Source organism: Hydra viridissima, unplaced genomic scaffold, assembly GCF_058129835.1.
Source record: "Hydra viridissima isolate aposymbiotic clone 2 unplaced genomic scaffold, HvirCarnegie_v1 scaffold_7, whole genome shotgun sequence".
NCBI lineage: Eukaryota > Metazoa > Cnidaria > Hydrozoa > Anthoathecata > Hydridae > Hydra > Hydra viridissima.
In genome coordinates this window covers 1231349-1252790 of record NW_028324306.1, presented here as the reverse complement: position 1 = coordinate 1252790, position 21442 = coordinate 1231349, and the positions used below count along the sequence as shown (strand labels likewise).

General features: G+C 28.4%; 2 protein-coding genes across 3 annotated transcripts; both read left to right on the top strand.

The window, feature by feature from the left end:
- The first annotated feature begins 11718 nt into the window (after positions 1-11718).
- On the top strand, positions 11719-21440 carry LOC145184007 (intraflagellar transport protein 56-like). Of its 2 annotated transcripts, XM_090092539.1 has the most exons (21): positions 11719-12530; positions 12704-12772; positions 13333-13464; positions 14163-14255; positions 15028-15142; positions 15753-15802; positions 15888-15950; positions 16511-16593; positions 16856-16925; positions 17089-17126; positions 17391-17454; positions 17850-17924; positions 18099-18179; positions 18294-18315; positions 18401-18510; positions 18601-18664; positions 19525-19697; positions 20118-20187; positions 20466-20572; positions 20727-20860; positions 20998-21440. In XM_090092539.1, the coding sequence occupies exons 2-21, from the start codon at positions 12770-12772 to the stop codon at positions 21110-21112; spliced, it is 1662 nt and encodes a 553-aa protein (XP_089948665.1). In that variant the 5' UTR covers positions 11719-12530; positions 12704-12769; the 3' UTR covers positions 21113-21440. The 2 variants fall into 2 exon arrangements, with proteins under 2 accessions (XP_089948665.1, XP_089948664.1); XM_090092538.1 differs by lacking the exon at positions 11719-12530 and having other exon boundaries at positions 12697-12772.
- LOC145184008 (AN1-type zinc finger protein 1-like) lies at positions 11734-12605 on the top strand. Its single transcript, XM_080059542.2, has one exon. It carries the CDS (start codon positions 11734-11736, stop codon positions 12487-12489), a length of 756 nt encoding a protein of 251 aa, XP_079915668.2. The 3' UTR covers positions 12490-12605.
- Positions 21441-21442: the final 2 nt, after the last annotated feature.

The window sequence follows — 21442 nt, the reverse complement described above, 5'->3', positions numbered from 1 at the left end:
GGGCTTTAATCGGTGTTTGTTATTCATAATTGCATATCAATTTTAATCTTGGAGCAGAGGGTTTCCCAAATCATATTCCTTGAGCGACAATTTAATTATACAATTTATAATTATATATTTATCTTTGTCATACCTAAAAGTTTCAATCGCTCTTTGATAAAGAAGTTTTTGTAACCATAGTGACAGTTATATACATGTTTCTTTGTTACCATTAACTTAATTCATTGGTGATACGAAGGAGATTTTTCTATACGGTTTCCATAACATTTGAATAATGTTTTTAAAAAAGTGAACTTTTTATAAAACAAGAGAGCACTTAATACTTACCAACAGCAAAGGTGGTTTCTAAAACACCCAATAAGAACAAACAAAGAAAGATTTGTGGCTTCTAAATATGTCATAATATTGCTAGTTGATCAAAAATAGAAATTAGAACTCCGCTCCCTCCTCTTCTCTGTTCCCCCTCCTCCTCTTCCCCTCTCCTCTCCCCCTTCTCCTCGGCCCCCCCCGCCCTTTTACAACTTTCAATAATAATTTTTTCCACTTATTTGACTATACAAACAGCAATTCTCATACTTTTGAAAATTTATGATTAACTTTTCTCGTATAATTGCCTTCGTTAGCTTTTTTTCTTCGTTAGATTGGCTCAGCGGGAACTTCGTTAGTTGTTTTAGGCGACAACGATTTCTTTTAATCAAAAAAATCTTCAACAAAAATCGAATTAATAATAAATTAATAACATTATTAGTTATACTATTTTTAGAATTGAACTTCGTTTGAAATACTTTAAGAATAGTTTTAAAAAAATGTGTCTAAATATATTTGGTCAATAAACGGTTCCATATCAAAGTTTCTAAGCGAAGACATATTCCTTTCGATAAAGTTAAAGAATTTTTTTTTTTTTTTAAAAAAAGAGCAAGAGCCAGATAAGGATCTTGTTATAAAAGATCTTTCGTTACAAATTGAATTACCCATGAACAAGATTAGAATGAAGTTTTCTCCATCGTTGTTATCGTATCAATACTTATTCATAAATGGTGTTTACAAAAATTTCCATTATTTATTTCATATTTTTAACTTTTTTTTTTATACTTGTGTGTTCCAGTTCATTTCTTTTGGTACATTAACCTACATTTATTACAGGGTGACGAGGAAATTAACTGTTTTTTTTTTTTTTTTTGTTTTTTTTTTGGAGAAAGAAATAAAAAGCGTTCTTTTGATCTTAATGACTTGAAATTGATTATTTATAAATAAATTGATTATTTATAAATAAATTGATTATTTTTATTACAATTAAACAACTTTTTCAGTTGTTTGAGCATAAAAATAATATGGCAAACGTTTTTCTACTAAAAGTGTATCAACCTATCTTTCATCACAATGCTAAACCTTTTTAATTTACAGCGGCTCCCCCGGAACCTCCAATCACTCCCTGAAAAAGGATCTTTGCCTTCAGAACTTTACTACAGCTGTTTATTTTTTTGACCTTTAGTATAATTAAGTGCGTAAGTAAAAGGTCATTTTGCATATTTACGGATTTTAAAAAACCTATTAAAAGTATACCATGACACAATCAGATTGAATTGAATAGCTATATTCTCTGAAGATAATGCAACCAAGACCTAAGTAATTCTAGCGCATTATAAAAAGAAAAGAAAGCAAGGATTTATTCTTTAAATAGCATTTTTTTTTTAATAATGGTCTCTAATGAGATTCATTTAATTTGCAAAAAAATGTTTTGAGTAGTTAAACTCCTACTTTCTCCCCCTCATTCAACCCTAAGACCAACAGTCCTCTGTTAAATTGGTATATACTTTCTCCCCTCCTCCAACCCAAAGACCAACAGTCCTCTGTTAAATTGATATATACAACTGATAACCAAAATTCGGTAGAGATTTTCAGGACTCTTTCATAATTCGAAAGTAATCAAAATTTGGAAACTCGAAAATTATAGTTACAAGCTGCCATGAGAGATCTCGCGCGACCAAGCAAGCAACTCTTAACTTAATGTAAACTTATGATATTAAACTTTTACATGCCAACAACATCAGGTATCCCAATGTTCAAAGGATAAGTTATTCTTAGTAAATTTGGAAATCTAAAAAAAAAAAAAGAAATTTTTTTTGAGTGTTTTTACTTTTGTAGGTGTTTACAGATTGTTATTAAAAATTTCTTTTCTGTACCAACCTTTTGTCAGCAACCTTTATCTTTAAAGAAAATATTATTGCTTCATACTAAATAATAGTGACTAAATAATGATGAAGTAAAAAATCATAATTTTATCTAAAAAAAAAGTAACTTTTCTGAATTAATAACTTTGAAATAAAACAAATCAGACACGGAGTACACCCAACATCCTTTTTTTGTGCATATTTTTAACTAAAGCAAAACAAGATACACACCAAAAAATCGAATTAAACTCATTTGTGAGAGAAGGGCTCAGGATGCACTTTGTTGAGGAATGTGACACTCCTGTCATTTTTATTCATACCTTTAGCTGTCTGTTGTACAATATTTAACTGTCTGTTTGGCAATATTTCTTCTGGCTAATAAAACTTTAATATGAATAATAAAAAAAAGATTCCATTTCATGTATAAGGTTTTGTAAAAAAGAACTATAGTCTATGCTAACTGCAACAAATACGTAATGATGTCAAAAAACAACATCAGCTTATGTCTTTTAGAAGCTCCATTTGTGTTAGAGTGTTGTTTAGAAATGCATAACATTTTAGACAGAACTTAAAATACCAATATCAAACCAAAACCGCAATTATTTTGAAAATAAATCCAGCTATTATCATTTTCTCAAACAATAAAATAGCAAAAAGAATATTTGGCAGAGAGTTAAAATTATCAATAAATAACAATTTACAAAGATTTTACAACTTTGCATATTTTCTATACAAACTGCAAGTTATTAATTCTTATGGCGCATATCTGATCAAAATACTTCTATGGTACTTTTTTTTTATAATTACAAAAAAGAAAAACATCCACCTAACGAAAATAAAACAGTTTATTTTAAATATAACTGAATTATGATTCCCTGCCTAATTTATTACATTTTGATTAAAAAATCTCAGCTTTGAAGAAATTATCTCACATGAAGAATCACCATATCTTTCAATCTTTCCCTGAGCTAAAACGGATGAGTGGAAACTCACCTTCAGTTGATGAAACCGGAGATATTTTTGGAATTAAACTTTAACAATCGTAATGATGTTGGATCATCACAAAGTTCGTGAATATTTCATATGAATACACAAAGGCTAATTCAAAGACCACAATCAAAAACAACAAAGATATTTTAGTTAAAAGAAATATCTCATAGCCAAGTTCTAAGTTAGGAATTTGAAATGGTGCTTCTGTGCTGTAAGGTTGCTACTAGAAAACAATAAGAAAAGATGCGTTACCTAACTGTAGCTCAAACCTTTGCTGAACCTCATACACCACCAAGCAGAGAGTTACTGTAAGATTGTAAAAAATAAACTAAGAATAATATGCGATATTCATAGTTCTATAAAGTTTTATCCAAAATGAGAAGGTTTTTTCGAAAATATTCGAGCTGCGTTTGTTACATAACATAATACAGTGCTGACGATGCCGAGAATCTTAATCCCCCTTTCCCCCTCCACCTCCATTTTGAACAAAAGTAATCTTTTTTTTTAAATATCGTGACCTATTGCAATCAACTTTAGTAATTGAGCCTACTTAAAACTCTCACAACTTGATGCAGAAAACCACTGTTTTAACAACTTGGATGTGTTTGGGGTCGTTATCCTGCTGAAATCTCCAGTTCTGCGGTAATATTTCTTGAGCATATGATAGAACTTTTTTTCTAAAATGGCTTTGTAAATAGCAGGGTTGATCATATTTCCGTTGATCTCAACAAGCGGATCATAAATATTTCTGTCGATCTCAACAAATGGACCGACTCATTGTGCATAGAAAATTCCCCAAACCATCGCACTTCTTCCACCGTGCTTTACAATTGGAAATTGTGACCGAACATCATAATGATAATAATAATAATAATAATAATAATAATAATAATAATAATAATAATAATAATAATAATAATAATAATAATAATAATAATAATAATAATAATAATAATAATAATAATAATAATAATAATAATAATAATAATAATAATAATAATAATAATATTATTATTATTATTATTATTATTATTATTATTATTATTATTATTTTTATTATTATTATTATTATTATTATTATTATTATTATTATTATTATTATTATCATTATGATGTTCGGTCACAATTTCACAAGAATGTGAGGAGGATTATTATTATTATTATTATTATTATTATTATTATTATTATTATTATTATTATTATTATTATTATTATTATTATCATTATGAATAATAATAATAATAATAATAATAATAATAATAATAATAATAATAATAATAATAATAATAATAATAATAATAATAATAATAATAATAATAATAATAATAATAATAATAATAATAATAATAGTAATAATAATAATAATAATAATAATAATAATAATAATAATAATAATAATAATAATAATAATAATAATAATAATAATAATGATAATAATAATAATAATAATAATAATAATAATAATAGTAATAATAATAATAATAATAATAATAATAATAATAATAATAATAATAATAATAATAATAATAATAATAATAATAATAATAATAATAATAATAATAATAATAATGATAATAATAATAATAATAATAATAATAATAATGATAATAATAATAATAATAATATAAATAATAATAATAATAATAATAATAATAATAATAATAATAATAATAATAATAATAATAATAATAATAATAATAATAATAATAATAGTAATAATAATAATAATAATAATAATAATAATAATAATAATAATAATAATAATAATGATAATAATAATAATAATAATAATAATAATGATAATAATAATAATAATAATAATAATAATAATAATAATAATAATAATAATAATAATAATAATAATAATAATGATAATAATAATAATAATAATAATAATAATGATAATAATAATAATAATAATAATAATAATAATAATAATAATAATAATAATAATAATAATAATAATAATAATGATAATAATAATAATAATAATAATAATAATGATAATAATAATAATAATAATAATAATAATGATAATAATAATAATAATAATAATAATAATCCTCCTCACATTCTTCCTGCATTCTTCTGAATGGACCTTTCCCATAAATCGGCAAAAGCGCAATGCATTGTGGTAGTTGTATTCATTTTATGGGAATACAATAAAATTTATTACGCTTTTTAATATTTGCTTTGATTTAAATGAATACAACTACCACAATGCATTGTGCTTTTGCCGATTTATGGGAAAGGTCCATTGGTTTAAACCAGAGGTGTGCAAAATGGTTAATCTAACCAGTTAACTACCGGTTAACCAGTCAATTGACCACTTTAACCAACCGTCGAGGGTCCAAAATTAACCGGGTTAACCGCAGTTAACCACTTTAACTATATTATCGATATAACAACAAAAATATACCAGTTAACGCGGTTAACGCGGTTAACCGCTTTTTTAGCAGACGCATTTTGAGGAAAAACTAGGAAAACTGTTAAAGCGGCGTGCTCGTTAAATTATTGTTGAGTAATTGAGGAGTGTTTTTATAACAAATGTGCTGAACAACACACAGAACAGGTATTTTAATCACATTCTATTGTAGTATGAGTGTTTTAATTTAATGAGATTTTAAGGCCTTTTATGATGTGAAAACTTATGTATGTATTGCTGAATGACAGTCCTGAATACGAAAGACTTTTCTCTATGATATTCAAGGAATCCACGGTATAAACAGTAAGATAAAGAGAGCGAGGCTATGGATGGTGATATTCATTTTGAGACTGAAGAAGTAGACCACCAACACAACTCAAATAAGGAAAACAACTCTGAAAATGAAACCACACAAGATCAGGTTACGGTCACTGACAACTCTTGTGCCAAACAAAAAGAAGAAAGGAAGTCTCGAAAGAGAGCAAAAAAGGCTGAAGTATGGAACCACTTCCACGAACAGGAAGGATGGATCATATGCAAATCATATGTTTGCGAGCAGACGGGCGAAACATTTACAACCCAATCATCAGAAAGTGCTGGACCATGCAGTCCGCGATTTCATCACTTGGGATGGCGTTCCTCCAAATGTCGTGGAGGGACCGGGATTCAAGAACATGCTGTCAGAATTCGAACCTCGCTATCAACTTCCTCATCGAACCACTTTCACTCGAAGCCTGATCCCCGAGCAGTACGAGCAGCTGCATCGAATGGTAAAAGAAGACCTGAAACAAGCTCAATTTTACTGTCTCACTACTGAAATGTGGGTCGATAATTATCGGCGACTCTACTATGTTGGGCTTGCTGTACATTTCATTGATGCAAACTGGAAGCAATGCAGCTTTGTTTTGGCGGCCAAGCAGTTTTCTGAAAGACACACCGCGATGAATATTGCTGCTGAACTAAGAAGACTATCTACAGAATGGGGGATTCCTTTGGACAAGTCAGCTTGGGTGTCCGACAATGGTACAAACATCCTGGCCGCTCTGAACCTAATGGAGGTCGTCCATTTCACTTGTTTTGGACACAACATCAACTTGTGCCTCATGGCGGATGGAATAGAGAAGGTGAAAAGTTTCGACGGATTAATCAAGAAAAGTAAGAAGGGGATACAACATTTCAAGTATCGGAAATGTGATGTTGAAAAGAAGCAGAAGGAAATTCTGGCTCGAGAGAAGAGCTTTGCTTGGCAAAGAAGGCAATTACGATGACGAACCGGAGCGAGATACGTCTGGGATTTTGATGGAGGATCACAACTACTACGAATTGGTGGACGATCAGTTGAACCTTTCAAAGACGGGTATGTAATAAATATCATTTTTTCATTGCTAGTTTCAAGACTGAAACCTAGTTATTTAAACTTTAATTCCAGGTGAGCCTCGCAAGGCTAATTCGTTGAAGCTGCCCTGCCCCACTCGATGAAATTCTTTCTACATTATGCTGCAATCCGTGAAAGAGAATTTTGTCGTTCTTGATGAACTCTTGATGGGAACCGACTTTCAAGATCTTATGTTTACGAAGAGAGAGAAGCAAGGCATTCTTCAGATTCTCGAATTTCTCGAACCATTCAAAACCGCTACCGACGCTTTGCAAGGTGAACATTACCCAACGCTATCGCTAGTAACCCCAGCTGTTGACGAATTGATTCAAGTATGCCGGCCTGCAGAGCGAACCCAGCGCAATGATCGTTCCCAGCTGAATATTGAAAATGATGACATTGTGGTTTTGATCACGACCAAGAAGTTGGATACTTGGGGCTTCCAATAGACGATTCGAATCGTACCGAAGAAGACTTTGGCTTAGAAGAACTGAAGTCGAAAGTTTCCTCTGCCCTTCATCGACGGTTTCCTCAAAATCTGATTTTCAAGCTGGCATCTGCTTTGGATTACCGTTTGAAGGGAGATTCATCCGTTATTGACACCCTTCCAGAATTTATGGAGGCAATTGATCATTTCAATGCTGTTTTCAAATTACAACAAGATGGATCCTCCAGTCATTCATCAGATTCAACTGAAGAACGCTTGCCTGTCCCTCAAACTAGTGCAGCAAAGTCAAAAGAGAAGACCGGGTACAGCTCTTTTTTCACGAAACGTCACGCAAAGAGACCTCGCTCAGATGCACAAGACTCTGCTACCGATCGAGACATCACCCACGAAATCAACAGCTACCTTGCCCTGTCAAATCCCACGAAAGAAGAAGCAGAGAGATTGGATCTCCTGACTTGGTGGAAAGAACACGAATCAGCATTCCCGAGGCTTAGTCAAATTGCCAAAATTGTGCTATCCTTCGTGGCCACCTCGGCACCGTCAGAAAGAGTTTTTAGTTCCGCCGGAAACAAGGTTTCGGCACAACGTTCACAATTTGCACCCGAATTAGTCAATATGATGACCTTTGTCCAAGGCAACTTCCGCTACAGTCACCGAATCAAGTCCAGCGCGAAATGATGGTAAGATATTTTAAACGTTTTAAATAATAATAATTGGATAACTGTAACTGACCAACAACTTCATAAACCTTAGGATGGCCTACTTGCAGACCACCACGGCTCTTCACATCGTTTCATTGAGTACCTTTCCGGATTTCTCCACTGCAATTTATTGCCAATTGAATAATAATTGAACTGATCTCTTTTATAACGTCCCCTTTTTATGCAAATGATCAAGTCAAGATAGCCAAGTGATAATTCTCTTGTCCCCACTAAGTCCTCATGTTACATTAATTAATATGCCAATTTCTCCTTTAAGTGCCTAACAATTCTCGTCTTGCTTTTTATGTTTGCATATTGATGGAAAACAGTTTTTCTTTTGGTTTCTTTCATGATATAAATTTAGAATGAATAAATCTAAACAAGAATTCGGGGTTAAAAATGCGTTATTATTTTTAAATTACAAGCATTTCATTTAGTTATCCGTGCGCACATACCTTTAACCGGTTAACTGCATACATAGCGGTTAAAGTAGTTAACTTGGTTAACTATGATCATTTTTGAGGTTAACCAGTTAAGACTTTCTCCGTCATTTTGTCGGTTAAAGATAACCAGTTAACCAAACTGCACACCTCTGGTTTAAACTCTAATGAATTACATTTGACTTGATTATCTCTAAGGATTACACTTGCCTCGATATTTAGTTGTATCCATAGATATTTGCGTAAATTAATGGTGTTTATCTAGTTAAAAATGGTTCAAATTCTGTTACAACTTTGTGAGCTGTGCCTTACATATGAAACATATTTACGATCTAACCAGAGTTATCTTTCTGGATGTTAATTTAGAAAAGTTATTTTTTTGGTGTAACAGTTGGTGGTTTTAAAACTAAATTTTTCAGCTATAGAGAGACCAAAAATGTTTTCAGGAATAAAATTTACTTGAAAATCTAATCCTGTACCCTCTATAAGGTTTTTTTCTACTTTTTTATGTATTAGGATTCGAGTTTTCTATCGATTAAGATCTAATACATTGTTTAGCTCTCAGAAACAATATGTTTTATTTCGATGTTGCATAACAAAAAACAAAAAATTATCTGAATTAAGATAATAATCTTTGTATGCAGTCGTCTCTGCTTTGAAAGTTGCATACTAACTTTCACATGGAGAACAAACTAAGTCACTCATACATTAACCATATAGATCAGAGCAGAGCTAGAGGAGAAAAAAATGCTAATAATCTTTAATGAGCGGCACTGTAATACATACATACATACATACATACATACATACATACATACATACATACATACATACATACATACATACATACATACATACATACATACATACACGTGTGCAATGTTTTTCCTTTTAACAATATCTCTATAGCAGAAAGATAACTTGTGATAAGTTTCTGCACATTTGAATGAGATTTAGTGAACCATAAATGGCTTTGAAGTTTTCTCAAGAAGTTCTTAATCAAAAATAGTTTAAAGTTTTTTTTCTATAGTTTAATACTAACCTAAAAGTTTATTTCTAATGTAAATCTAATAAAAATTTCTTAAAAAAAGATGAAAATTAAAGCTTAATTCTATGATTCCAAAATTTAAAATTCATTTAAAATTCTTTTTAAAATTCTTTTAAAGTTCTTTAAAATGTAAGATTCTTGATTGAATCTTTTTTCTTGTAAAATTTAAAAAGCACATCTAAGCAGTTAGTTATAAGCAATAAAACTTTTAACAGCATTCAAGAAGTAGTGACTAGTTCTGTTAACTTAAAACTAAAAAAAAAATAGGTCTACTGGAATTGTAAAAAAACTTGGAGTTGATATTTGCTGTCTCAAAAAATGTGCAAAAGACAAATAATTCTTCAGCACTGTTTCTTGCTCTGGATTCTAATACCATGAGTCTTGTATTGTAAACCATCACTGAGTGTAGAACAAGATAACAAAAATGTCTTTGAGCTCATGTAATGTCACATAAAATGTTTTTATTATTCTCTTACAATAATTCTTTCTTCTATGTATAAATTGCTTTAGCTATCACTGATGCACAAATAACCAATCTTCCTAATTTAGCTTGAACTTTCATTACTACTTTCATTACTGTTGATGTAATTAGAGAGAAACTCCTAGCAATCTTTGTAAAAATAGTTATGCTCATAATTACTCTTGATGGAATCCCTCATTGGAGTGTTAAAGATTGGTAGATTATACTTATTAATTATTCTAATTTTAAGATAAATTATCTATTCTGAATTGTTTCAAAAATCCCCATGACAAAACAGACCTTTTCAACTTTGCTCTATAGTACTTCTCATCTAGTGTATGTTTGAGACAATTGTTATACAGTTCTTCTAACAGATATTAGCACTTCTTCAGTGACATGGTAAGAACTATCAATCCAATGAATAATTTATTTAATTTTGTATTTTTCCTTTAATCATTCATCAACTTGTCAATGGCAGAGTTTTCTGTATAGAGAGTAATAAAATAAGATAAAAGAGATTATTATATTAGATCACGAAAACAACAATTTTCATGCAAGAAAACTGGAGTCATGGTAGATTTATGACTGTTTCTATTTAATCTGTTGATCACTGTGGCAATCTTTGGAGATGCCATCATAGTATGTTTGCGTTATTTTGGTTGGTCCACATATTGGAATACACCAAGATGATAGGAAATCCATATCAGATTCTTCATTCTCACTTTTAATCCTGAGATCCTGAACTTCAACTTCTTGATAATCATTCAACTTTGTTGGATGCAAAATGATGTCTCAACTGTTACTAACTCTTTTCTAAACTAATCTCCTCCTTGAGTTGCAAGCTCTTTATTACTTTAACAATTGCCTGTTTTTATTCTAAGATCAAATAATAACTGTTTGCATGGCTGATTCCAAATGCATTAGATTATTTCTTGTTATATTGATTTTGATTTGGTTGATTTTTTACATTCTTTTCTCATAGTTTCTTCTGATTAAATAACTCAGTTTAGACTTAACCTGAACTGGGAGAAGATGATGAAGACAAAAAAAACTTTTCTCTGTATCATCTGAAGGAAATAGAGTACCAGAAATATAATCACATCAACCAATTATTGCTTCTACTTCTAATATTTTTTTGAATCAGCATTTAATTAAAATCATACAAAATTTTAAAATTACTTATTCCCTATTAGTAAATGGATATAGAGTTATGCTAAATAACTTTCTATTGTTATGCAATGGTTTAATATCCAGATTTGTTTAAATTAAAATCTTTGGGTGAACTATAGAACCTTTTAAAATGTACTTTAATTTTATAAATTGCGTTATTGCGCCACAGAGATATATTTTAGAAGGCAAGACATGCTTTTTTGGGACTCATAAATGTGTGTTTGTATATATATCACATATATATTTATATACATAACCATTTTATAATGGTCTTATAATTTATATTTAAATATTGTTTAAAATACTAATAAACAATATTGATTTATTATAATTTAATGTAAATTTCTTTGTGAATTAATTATTTTTTTATTTTTGTGGGAATAATTTTTAATTTTTATGTATATTTGATCTGAATGTATTTTTTAAAAATGGTTGGTTGATTGACAAAGGTAATAGGTTTAAGGGTAGTAAATCTGAAAACCTTTTTTGATTGAGGAAAATTTAAATGACAGAGTTAAATATTGGTGCTCATTGCTCGTACAAAGAATGCAATCAGTTAGACTTTCTCCCGATTAGATGTCATAAGTGCAACATGCTGTTCTGTAAGTTGCATTCTACAGCTGATCAGCATAAGTGTGTCAATTTTTCCAATACATCTGTCAAGGAAATATTTGCTGTAGACTCGATCATAACTGGATATGACTGTTTTGTTGATAAATGCTTTATACGGGAACTAACTAACATAGTTTGTGACAAATGTGAGCAGCCAACATGCCTTAAACATCGTTTGCCAGAGGATCATTGTTGTGAAGGCTTTGGTGAACGAGCGCACTTGAAACAATTAAATTCACTGAAAACAACTCAAGGGACTGAGCATCCAAAAAATGATCTTTCAACAAGAATATTATCTAATTTAGCAAAGAAATCTTCTAAAACATCAACAAAAGTACTTCAGATGAAAATGAAAATGAAATCTGTTGGGAATGATTCTGTTCCTTTCTCAAATAGAATTTACGTTAATGTTAGTTACCAAAATCAATTTAAGCCTATGTTTTTTAACAAAGAGCATTTAATGGGGATGGTTCTCGATCAATCAGCAGCTCATTTCAATTTAAAAAATGAAAATCAGTTAGCTTTCTCAAAGAAACTAAAAGTATTTTCACTTGATGGTAAAGAAATTCCTTTAAACATTTCTTTAGAAGATGCAATCAAAAATCATCATCTTGAATTGTTCGGAAATTTCTCTTTAAAATACATTTAACAGATGAAAAAAAATTGAAGAAACTTGCAAACTAAAGCTTGGTATATAAAAGACATTAACATATATATAAGCTCATGTGAATTTCGTAAAAAAATATAACATTTTTTAAACTTTTATTTTTTATTTTATTCAAAAAAAAAGTATTTATCAGCCGGAGAATTAGTTTTATTTCTAAAGAAAGATGACATATGCATTTTTATTGGTTGCTTTTTAGATCTTAAAATATTAGCTAATCATTCTTGTTTTGGTAATTCAAAAAAAAAAAAAGGAATTTTCAAAAATGGTATGGTGATTTTTCTAATATTATCTCTTATAATTGTGTATAACTACTTAGCTCACACCCCTGAATTAACTTGAGTTAGTTTAATTTGCAGAAATGCACACACTCAAGTTAACTTGAGTGTTGATACTTTTTGTGTGCTATAATAATCACTAATCAACAAATAATGACAACAAATAAATAGTACAATAAAAATTGCTCAAAAATATAATTTCAAAGATATAATTCAGAAAATTTTTTTTTTTTAAAAAATGCACATTAAGGGCTTAAGTAATTTTTTTGATTTTTTCCAAATATTGTTATATATATATATATATATATATATATATATATATATATATATATATATATATATATATATATATATATATATATATATATATATACACATATATATAACACCACATAGTTCATAAATACCTAAATTATTGTTTCAGGTTTCAGGTTTTTTTTATGATTTGATTGCTATTTTAACACTTGATTTTATATTTTAACAATTGATTATAAATAAGTTTATCAATTTGTATTTTTTTTAAATAACTTTGCAACTTGTAAACTTATAGATGCTTCAAAGGCAAAAACCTTCAATTGCAGTTGATAATGCACAGAAAGAAACTAAAAAGAAGAAAAAGCTCCCAAAATTAGAAGAATTTTTACAGAAAAGAGATTACACTGGAGCTGTCACTTTACTTGAAGTAAGTTTCTTTATACTTGTAAGAAAAATATTTTTTTAATCAAAATCACTATATTAATTTTAAGTTCCATTTTTGTATTTAACAATCCAGTAAAGTTTGTCAGTAGTCTTTAGCATTCCTTACAAGACAGTTTTAACAAATGCTAGATTTTCTGTTTATTGGAATAAACACCTTTTAAACCATGATGGTATGATGGTGGTCAAAGAATAATACTCTTCTGATCACATGCATTATAATTTAAACTCAGCTTAAACTTTTTGGATCCAATAAAAAGAATATAGTACTTAGTATCTATTTTTTATTTGAATCGCTGCTCAAAATTTCATGAGTTGAATGAAATTAAGTTCATTGAAATGTTTGATCAGGTTTTTTTTGCAGTTTTATAGATTAAAATTTTTTTTTTTCATGGTAAAAAAAATGTTTGAATCAAAATCACTAAACCCTTTAAAATAAAAAGAAGGAGTTTTTTTAGAAAAGAAAAGAATTGTTTGATAAATTATAATGATTAACACTTAGATAAGAAATTCATGTTTACTAATCTTCCAATACACAATATCATGCTTCATTCTCTAACGGGTGACATAAGAAATATAGAAAGTGCAAAGTTTTGTTTATTTGTATAAGTACTATTTAAAGTTAATGATGTATATAGTAGCTATATAAAAACAGCAAATTTTAACATTCTGTTAAATGTTTAGTTTACTAGACAAGCTGGTAAAGAAAGTGATGAAATTGGATTGTGGATTGCATACTCATTGTTTCATTTGGGAGAATATGAAAAAGCTATGAAAGTATTTTTTTCTTGTTTTCTTTTTTTCCTAGTGAAATATAAATCAATTCAATAATTTTACTATGGCACTAAAATTAGTGGGTATTTTATTATCAAAACTCCTATTCAAAAGTTCGGTCAAAAGTTCAGTCGAACTCCATTTTTTTTTTTTTTTTTTTTTTTTTTTTTTAAATAATTGAACAATCTTGCTTTTTTCTCTTTGCTCTTTGATTTTGAAAACATTTTGTATATTTGATTCCATTCTTTTTCCATGCATTTAAATCCAGAAACTATGTTTGATTAGAATGTAAGCACTAATTCCCTTTTTAGTACCCTTATATTGTTTTTAATTAAAGTTAATATAAGGGTACTAAAAAGGGAATTAGTGCTTACATTCAAATCAAACATAGTTTCTGGATTTAAATGCATGGAAAAAGAATGGAATCAAATATACAAAATGTATTAATACCCTTTTTAAGGGTATTAAATTATTAAAGGGTATTAATACCCTTTTTAGTCAGACAATATTTAACATTTGTTTAATATTTTGTCTCCTACTTTATCAATTGTTATAATTTAAGTATAAGTGATGTTGTTGAATTTTGTGATGGTAGTATACAATCTATAAAAAATGAAATAAAATTTTATATGATAATAAAAATAAATATTTTTTTAGTCAGTTTATATTATTCTGTTGATTGAATTGATATTACTTAAAATTCATTTCTAAATGTTACCATTTTATACTCGAATTTGTGTAAGTTTTTCTATCAGAAATAATTTTTTCGGAAAAGGAGTATCAGGCTATTTTGAAGAAAAAACCCCATCAACAAGATGTTTTCTGCAATTTGGCTTGTTGCTATTTCATGTTAGGAATGTACAAAGAAGCTCAACAGGCACTATCAAACAGTATGGTTATTACTTCATTTTGTAATTATTGTAATCATTGTTATTTCATCATTGTTTATTTTATGTCCTATTACTATATGCTTTATTGTTGTGTTAAAAGCATTATTACAATGTTTTTGTAATAATTCTTTTTGTATTAACTAATGTATTGTATTTAACATATGATTTATGTATATATATAATAAATGACCTGCATTTTTATAATGGCTTTTATTGTCTATAATATATGACATGTATATACTATATAACTTGTATTTTACTTTTACAATTTGAATGTTTTAGATAAATTTAATAAACTTGTACTTAATGTATAGAATTTATGACTGTTTGCTTGCTTGATATTTTGTGGAGTTTGTGTTCCCAACATCAGCAATATTTATAAAAGTTGTTTTCTATACATCAAAAAAAAATTTTTTTTAAATCATAAAATATTTATTTTATATGTAAATTTGATATTATTTTGTTAAATTTAAGTAAATAGTATATGCTCTGATAATGATTTTAATTAGTTAAAGTTAAAATTTATTTTTTTTGTTTCAGTAGAGAAGACAGAACCTTATTCATAACTTGCATTTCCTTTATTTTTTTAAATAAGTTTTTCTTGTTTCAGCTAAGAAGACAGAGCTTTCGAATCGATTAGCATTCCATTTATCTCATAAAGTATGCTCAAATAGTTTCAGTTTCTTCATTCAAAAATAACTCACATGCATGCATCGTTTTTTAAAGAGTTTTTTATTGCCTTTAGTTCAATGATGAAAGCAACCTAATGAATCATCATTCACAGTTACAAGATATTATTGAAGACCAGGTTTGTCTCCTCTTCAGATTTCTATCATCAAAGTCTAAACTAGTTGCTCATAATATTAGCTTTACATTTACCACACAATCATAAAATCTACACTATAAATGCAGTGGCGTAATAAAAAGTTTTAAAAAAAATGTTTAAAAAATTCACATTAAAAAAGTTTAAATTTGCAAAATTAGTGTTTTTTTTTTTTCTAACATTTTTTCAAATTCTTTTATGCAATCTCATGTTTATTCAGGTCTCCTTGCTTGCAATTTCAAGCAGTTTTCAACAGGAATATTATCTTACATGCACTAATACTTTGTTAATTTGTTTCCACAGAAAAAAAACTTAAGATCTAACCACAATAACAACTAAAAGCTTCTCAATATTAGTATCACATCATCTGTTGTACTTTTTTTTTTGTTTGTTAAAAAACTGTATTTAATTAAGGGATAATTTTGCATTTGATTTTGGCAAAAATGCAAATAATGTAACCCTCTTATTTTCTATATTTCTGCTATAAAATGCTTTTATGTTTGAAATTTGTAATTCTGGTGACTTAATGTTTTTAATATTTACAGTTAAGCCTTGCTTCCATACATTATCTGCGAAGTCATTTTCAAGAAGCCATTGATATTTACAAAAGAATCCTGTTAGATAACAGGTTAGTTTTTTAAGGCTATATTTTTATGTAGTTATTATTTTTTATGGTTTATAATCATGTACTTTTAAATTAAAACTTTAAAATATTTCTTACCCACTTCACTCACCTTTCATTTTTGTACTAAATTTGTTTTGAATTTTTATGTAGTTATTATTTTTTATGGTTTATAATCATGTTCTTTTAAATCAAAACTTTAAAATATTTCTTACCCACTTCACTCACCACTAATTTTTTTTGTACTAAATTTGTTTTTAATGTTTAGGGAATACTTTGCATTAAATGTTTATGTAGCGCTGTGCTATTACAAACTCGATTACTTTGATGTATCGCAGGTTGTTTTTAAATTCCTTTGTTATTTTTCTGAAATATAAAATGTTTTAGGTTTACAAAAATGAGAATAAATTTGTAAGCTCACAGCAAATCAAAACACAGCAAAACCTCTAAGATTAGTATTGAATTATTTAATGTGTTTACAATTTTTTTTTTTCATTCCAGGAGGTATTATCAGTGTATCTTCAGCATTTCCCTGACAGGTATGATTAATAATTTCAGTAGAATATAGATCTTGTTAACTAGGAGATTTGAAGACTTGAAGCTTAGAAAAGAAATATGTCAGGAAAAGGCTTTATTTTTAACATTTAGCATAACATTATTTTACTCCTGTAAAAAAACATTATTATGAATCTTGCATTTATTTAGTTCTAGAAAGAAAAAGTTTTCTATCTTCAAACTTGTTTTTTACTAGAGTTAAATCTGCAGCACAAAGTTCATTAGAAATTTTATAATTTGCTTTTTAGTGCAATTGCAATAAATTTAAAAGCATGCAACCATTTTAAGCTGTACAATGGAAAAGCTGCTGAGGTATTTGTCTGAAAGTCCCTTTACTTTTTTGTGCCGTGTTATGGTGATATGTGCCGTATTATGTTGATATATGAAATTTTGGAGTTCTATTTTCATAACTTAAAAATTTAGACAGTTATCAGCAAAAACTATGAATTTGTGACAATTTTCACTAAAAAAAAAAAAGAAAGAAAAAAACACCCAGTAAATATTCTTTCATACATGTTACTGTTTGCATATTAATAACCTATTTCAATGTTTGTTAGACACAGCCAAGGAATTCTAACATGCTTTTTCAATACATGAGCTCACTTTTAATTGTAGCTATCTCATTAAAGAAGCTCAATGGTTTTTGTAAATTAGTAGCTATTAAAAACTTTAGTTTTCTGTTTTACTGTTAACTTTGAATTTTTTAGACTGATTTAAAATCGCTTCAAGAAATAGTTAGTCCATCATTTACTTATGCAAAAGATATTATCAAGCATAATATGGTAAGTTAATAGTTTGAATATTTATAAAATATGACAATAAATGTGTTACCTGGATTTAATACACAATTGCATAATAAATTTTAGTCTTCAAAATCATTATTGCAGCCTTCTACAATCTTCTTTTTTATATTCAATATCCTTCTTCCATGCCTTTTAAAATGTTTTTTTTTTCAGGTTGTGTTCAGGAATGGTGAAAGTGCATTGCAAGTTCTTCCACCCTTACTTGATGCTTTGCCTGAAGCAAGGTTGAATTTGGTAAGTTTTTGGTTGGTATTAATAAATATAAAATAGTTTTGATTTGTTCATTTGTTATAATTGTATTTGTTTTTGATTTGATATTTGGTTTGAAATCTGAAAGCTTATTTTCAGGTCATCTACTACTTAAGACAAGGTAATTAAATTTTAGTACATATTTTTTTTAAACTGCTCTTTTAAATCCAGGCATTCTTTATCTTGCATTTCTTTTTATCTTTTAGATGACATAACTGAAGCATATAACCTTGTGAAAGATGTTGAGCCAATGTCTCCAAATGAATATATATTAAAAGGAGTTGTTAATGCAACTTTGGGACAGGATCAAGGTTCGGTAAGATGTTACAAAAAGATATTTGTTACTCTTTTTTATTTAAGCAGATTATAAATTTCTTTTTGTTCAAATGGGAGACTTTTATTTTAGAGAGAACACTTAAAAATTGCTCAACAATACTTTCAACTTGTCGGAGGTTCAGCCAGTGAATGTGGTATGCTTGTTTCTGGCTTTTTTAAAATGTTCTAAACTTTTATCATAACATGCTTCTTAAGTTTTTATAATAACATGCCTCTGAAACATTTTTAATACATTTGAAAGTACTTTCAATTTACTTTAACATGGTACCAACTCTTTTCACAACTTTCTTAATGAATTGAAAGTATCAAATGGCAAAGGAAATGGTTTTTGCTTTGAATTGTGCTATGAAAAGTGGATGCATTACAATAATCCTAAGAACAAAAACCCTGAGATAGGAGAGACAAAGATAGGAGAGACAAAACTACCATAGTTACTGCCACATAGACAAAAGCTGGATTTCTATAATTTCAAAGTAATGCTGCTATTTGGTATGTAAAAGGGTGTAGTTTATCTTAAGTTGGTGGAACCTGGAAAAAGCTGGTGGAACATGCTTTGTGGACAGTAAATGTTAAAAATCGGTCAAACACTGAAGCAAAAATGACTAGAATTTGGCAAAAAACATGGCAAGTTTATTTTTCAACACAGTAATGCTTGTGAACATGTTGCAGAAAATAGGTTAAGGATTTACGTTTAAACTGCCAAATTCAATATTCCTTCTTCTAATTATCACTTGATTTGTACTCTCAGTTTTTTAAAGATATTGAAAATAGTTTGATAAATGGTTACATCAAGCGATAAAGGTTTCAAGCATCATCAAAGACTTCGCGCATCACCAAAGATTTTTTTTTGCAGTATCAATCTGTTATCAGAAAAATAAGAAAAAGCTTTCAATGGACAATTTTTTTTTATATAAACATTCTTATTTTAAAAGTGAAGAAATTTTTTTCAATTCTTAACAAAATATCAAAAAACAGTGTTTGTCATTTCAATTAGATACTATACATGGTCGACAGTGTATGGCTTCTTGTTTTTTCTTACTGAGACAGTTTGAAGATGTGTTAATATACTTCAACTCCATCAAAAGTTATTTTTACAATGATGATTCTTTCAACTTCAACTACGCTCAAGCAAAAGCTGCTGTAGGAAATTACAAAGAAGCTGAAGAGGTTTGAAAATTATCTTTTTGTTGCTAATATAAACAAAATTACAAAGTTTATATTGTTAAAATTTTAATTTCAAGTTTTGTAAATATAATACCTATGCTCTGAAGAGTCTTCCGTTAAACACTTTTTCAAGTTGTTCTAATGCATTTACTAACAAACCACCCGATAAAAGAGTTACAAAAACCACTGTAATCTCATTTGACAACATTTTAAACAAGATTTTCTAAGCAGCAACATAAGAGTGTTGCAATGCAAATTTATATTTAAGATTTTTAAAAAAGAGGTGTAAGAACTGAAACTTAAGCGATTATCAAAGTCTTATTAATAAAATAATTAAAAAATTTTGTAACCACCAAAGAGTTACCGTGTAAACCGATAAATTCGTAACTTTTATAAAACTTACCGATAAAATCTCTTGTTTAGACCATGCTTCTAATTCAGAACGAAAAACTGAAAAATGATTATGTGTACATAAGCTGGTTGGCACGAATTTGTAAGTCATTTTTTGAAAGTTCATTGAGATTTTAGAATATGGATCTTTTTTTTTTTTTTAATAAATAAATTTTTAGACGCCTTAAAGAACAATTGAATAAACAAATTGACTCTCGACAATAGATAAATTCCATAAAATATTTTAACTTAATTTTGATTTAATATATTGTTAGGGTTCTTATTTGGTTTGTTCCCTATGAATTACTTTTTACTAGAAAACATAAAGCCTGTGTAAACGGAGCCAGAAGGGAAAAACTTAATGATTGTTTTTTTTAACAGACGTGATGAATCGTAAAGCCCGACTGGCATGGGAGCTTTACTTGAAAATGGAAACGTCAGCTGAATCTTTTAGTCTTTTGCAGTTAATAGCGAATGATTGTTATAAGGTATTTAAGTTTCTTACGATGGGTGAAAATGATAAAAAAAAGAAGTTTGTTTCAATTTCATTTTGAATTATCTTTACGTCGAACCTCATGTGGAATAATATTTCAATAGCATTTGTTTGAAAATGTTGAATTTATCGAAAGCTATTTCTTTTAGATGGGCCAATTTTACTATTCTGCGAAAGCTTTTGATGTGTTGGAGAGACTCGATCCTAATCCTGAATATTGGGAAGGAAAGAGAGGGGCGTGTGTTGGGATTTTTCAGATGATCATCGCTGGTCATGAACCAAGGTCAGTTTTTGAATTTCCATTTGCGCAATCGAAATATAAAACTTTTCGAGAAAAAGATCTAGTGACGAAAGATGATTAAAAATGACGTTTTAAAGCGTTTTACATGTTTATTTGATGCATTTTTTATTTTTCTACAGAGAGACGTTGCGAGATGTGCTGCAGCTTCTTCGAAATACTGCAAATCCCCAGGTGGAGTATATCCTTCGCACCATGAAGAAATGGGCAAAGGACAATCGAATTCTCATCTCATGAATATCAGTAGAATAAGATTTCGATAGTAAAACGGAAATCACAAGTAACAGCGTTTCCATAATATTGCTTCCAATGTTAATCTGTCAGATTACTTATGTTAATCTTAGCTGTCAGATTACTTTATACCAATATAAGATGCTTATCTGATTATCACGTTTTTTATCTCATCTTTTGTAAGATATCTCTGGATTTTAAAACTAAAAATAAGATTAATATATTATTTTATACAACATAAATATGTTTGAGCTTATGCATGTTGCTTTTATGATGTAATATTTCTACTAATGTAAATATATTGCAGCCGTTGTAAATAAATATAATTTATTGATA

Bases quoted from the DNA above. Each gene is read 5' to 3' on its own strand.
- LOC145184008 (XM_080059542.2), top strand. From the start codon at position 11,734: ATGACAGAGTTAAATATTGGTGCTCATTGCTCGTACAAAGAATGCAAT.
- LOC145184007 (XM_090092539.1), top strand. The intron at 17,925-18,098 runs GTAAGTTAATAG...TTTTTTTTTCAG, and splicing joins ATATTATCAAGCATAATATG to GTTGTGTTCAGGAATGGTGA. The intron at 20,573-20,726 runs GTATTTAAGTTT...TATTTCTTTTAG, and splicing joins TAGCGAATGATTGTTATAAG to ATGGGCCAATTTTACTATTC.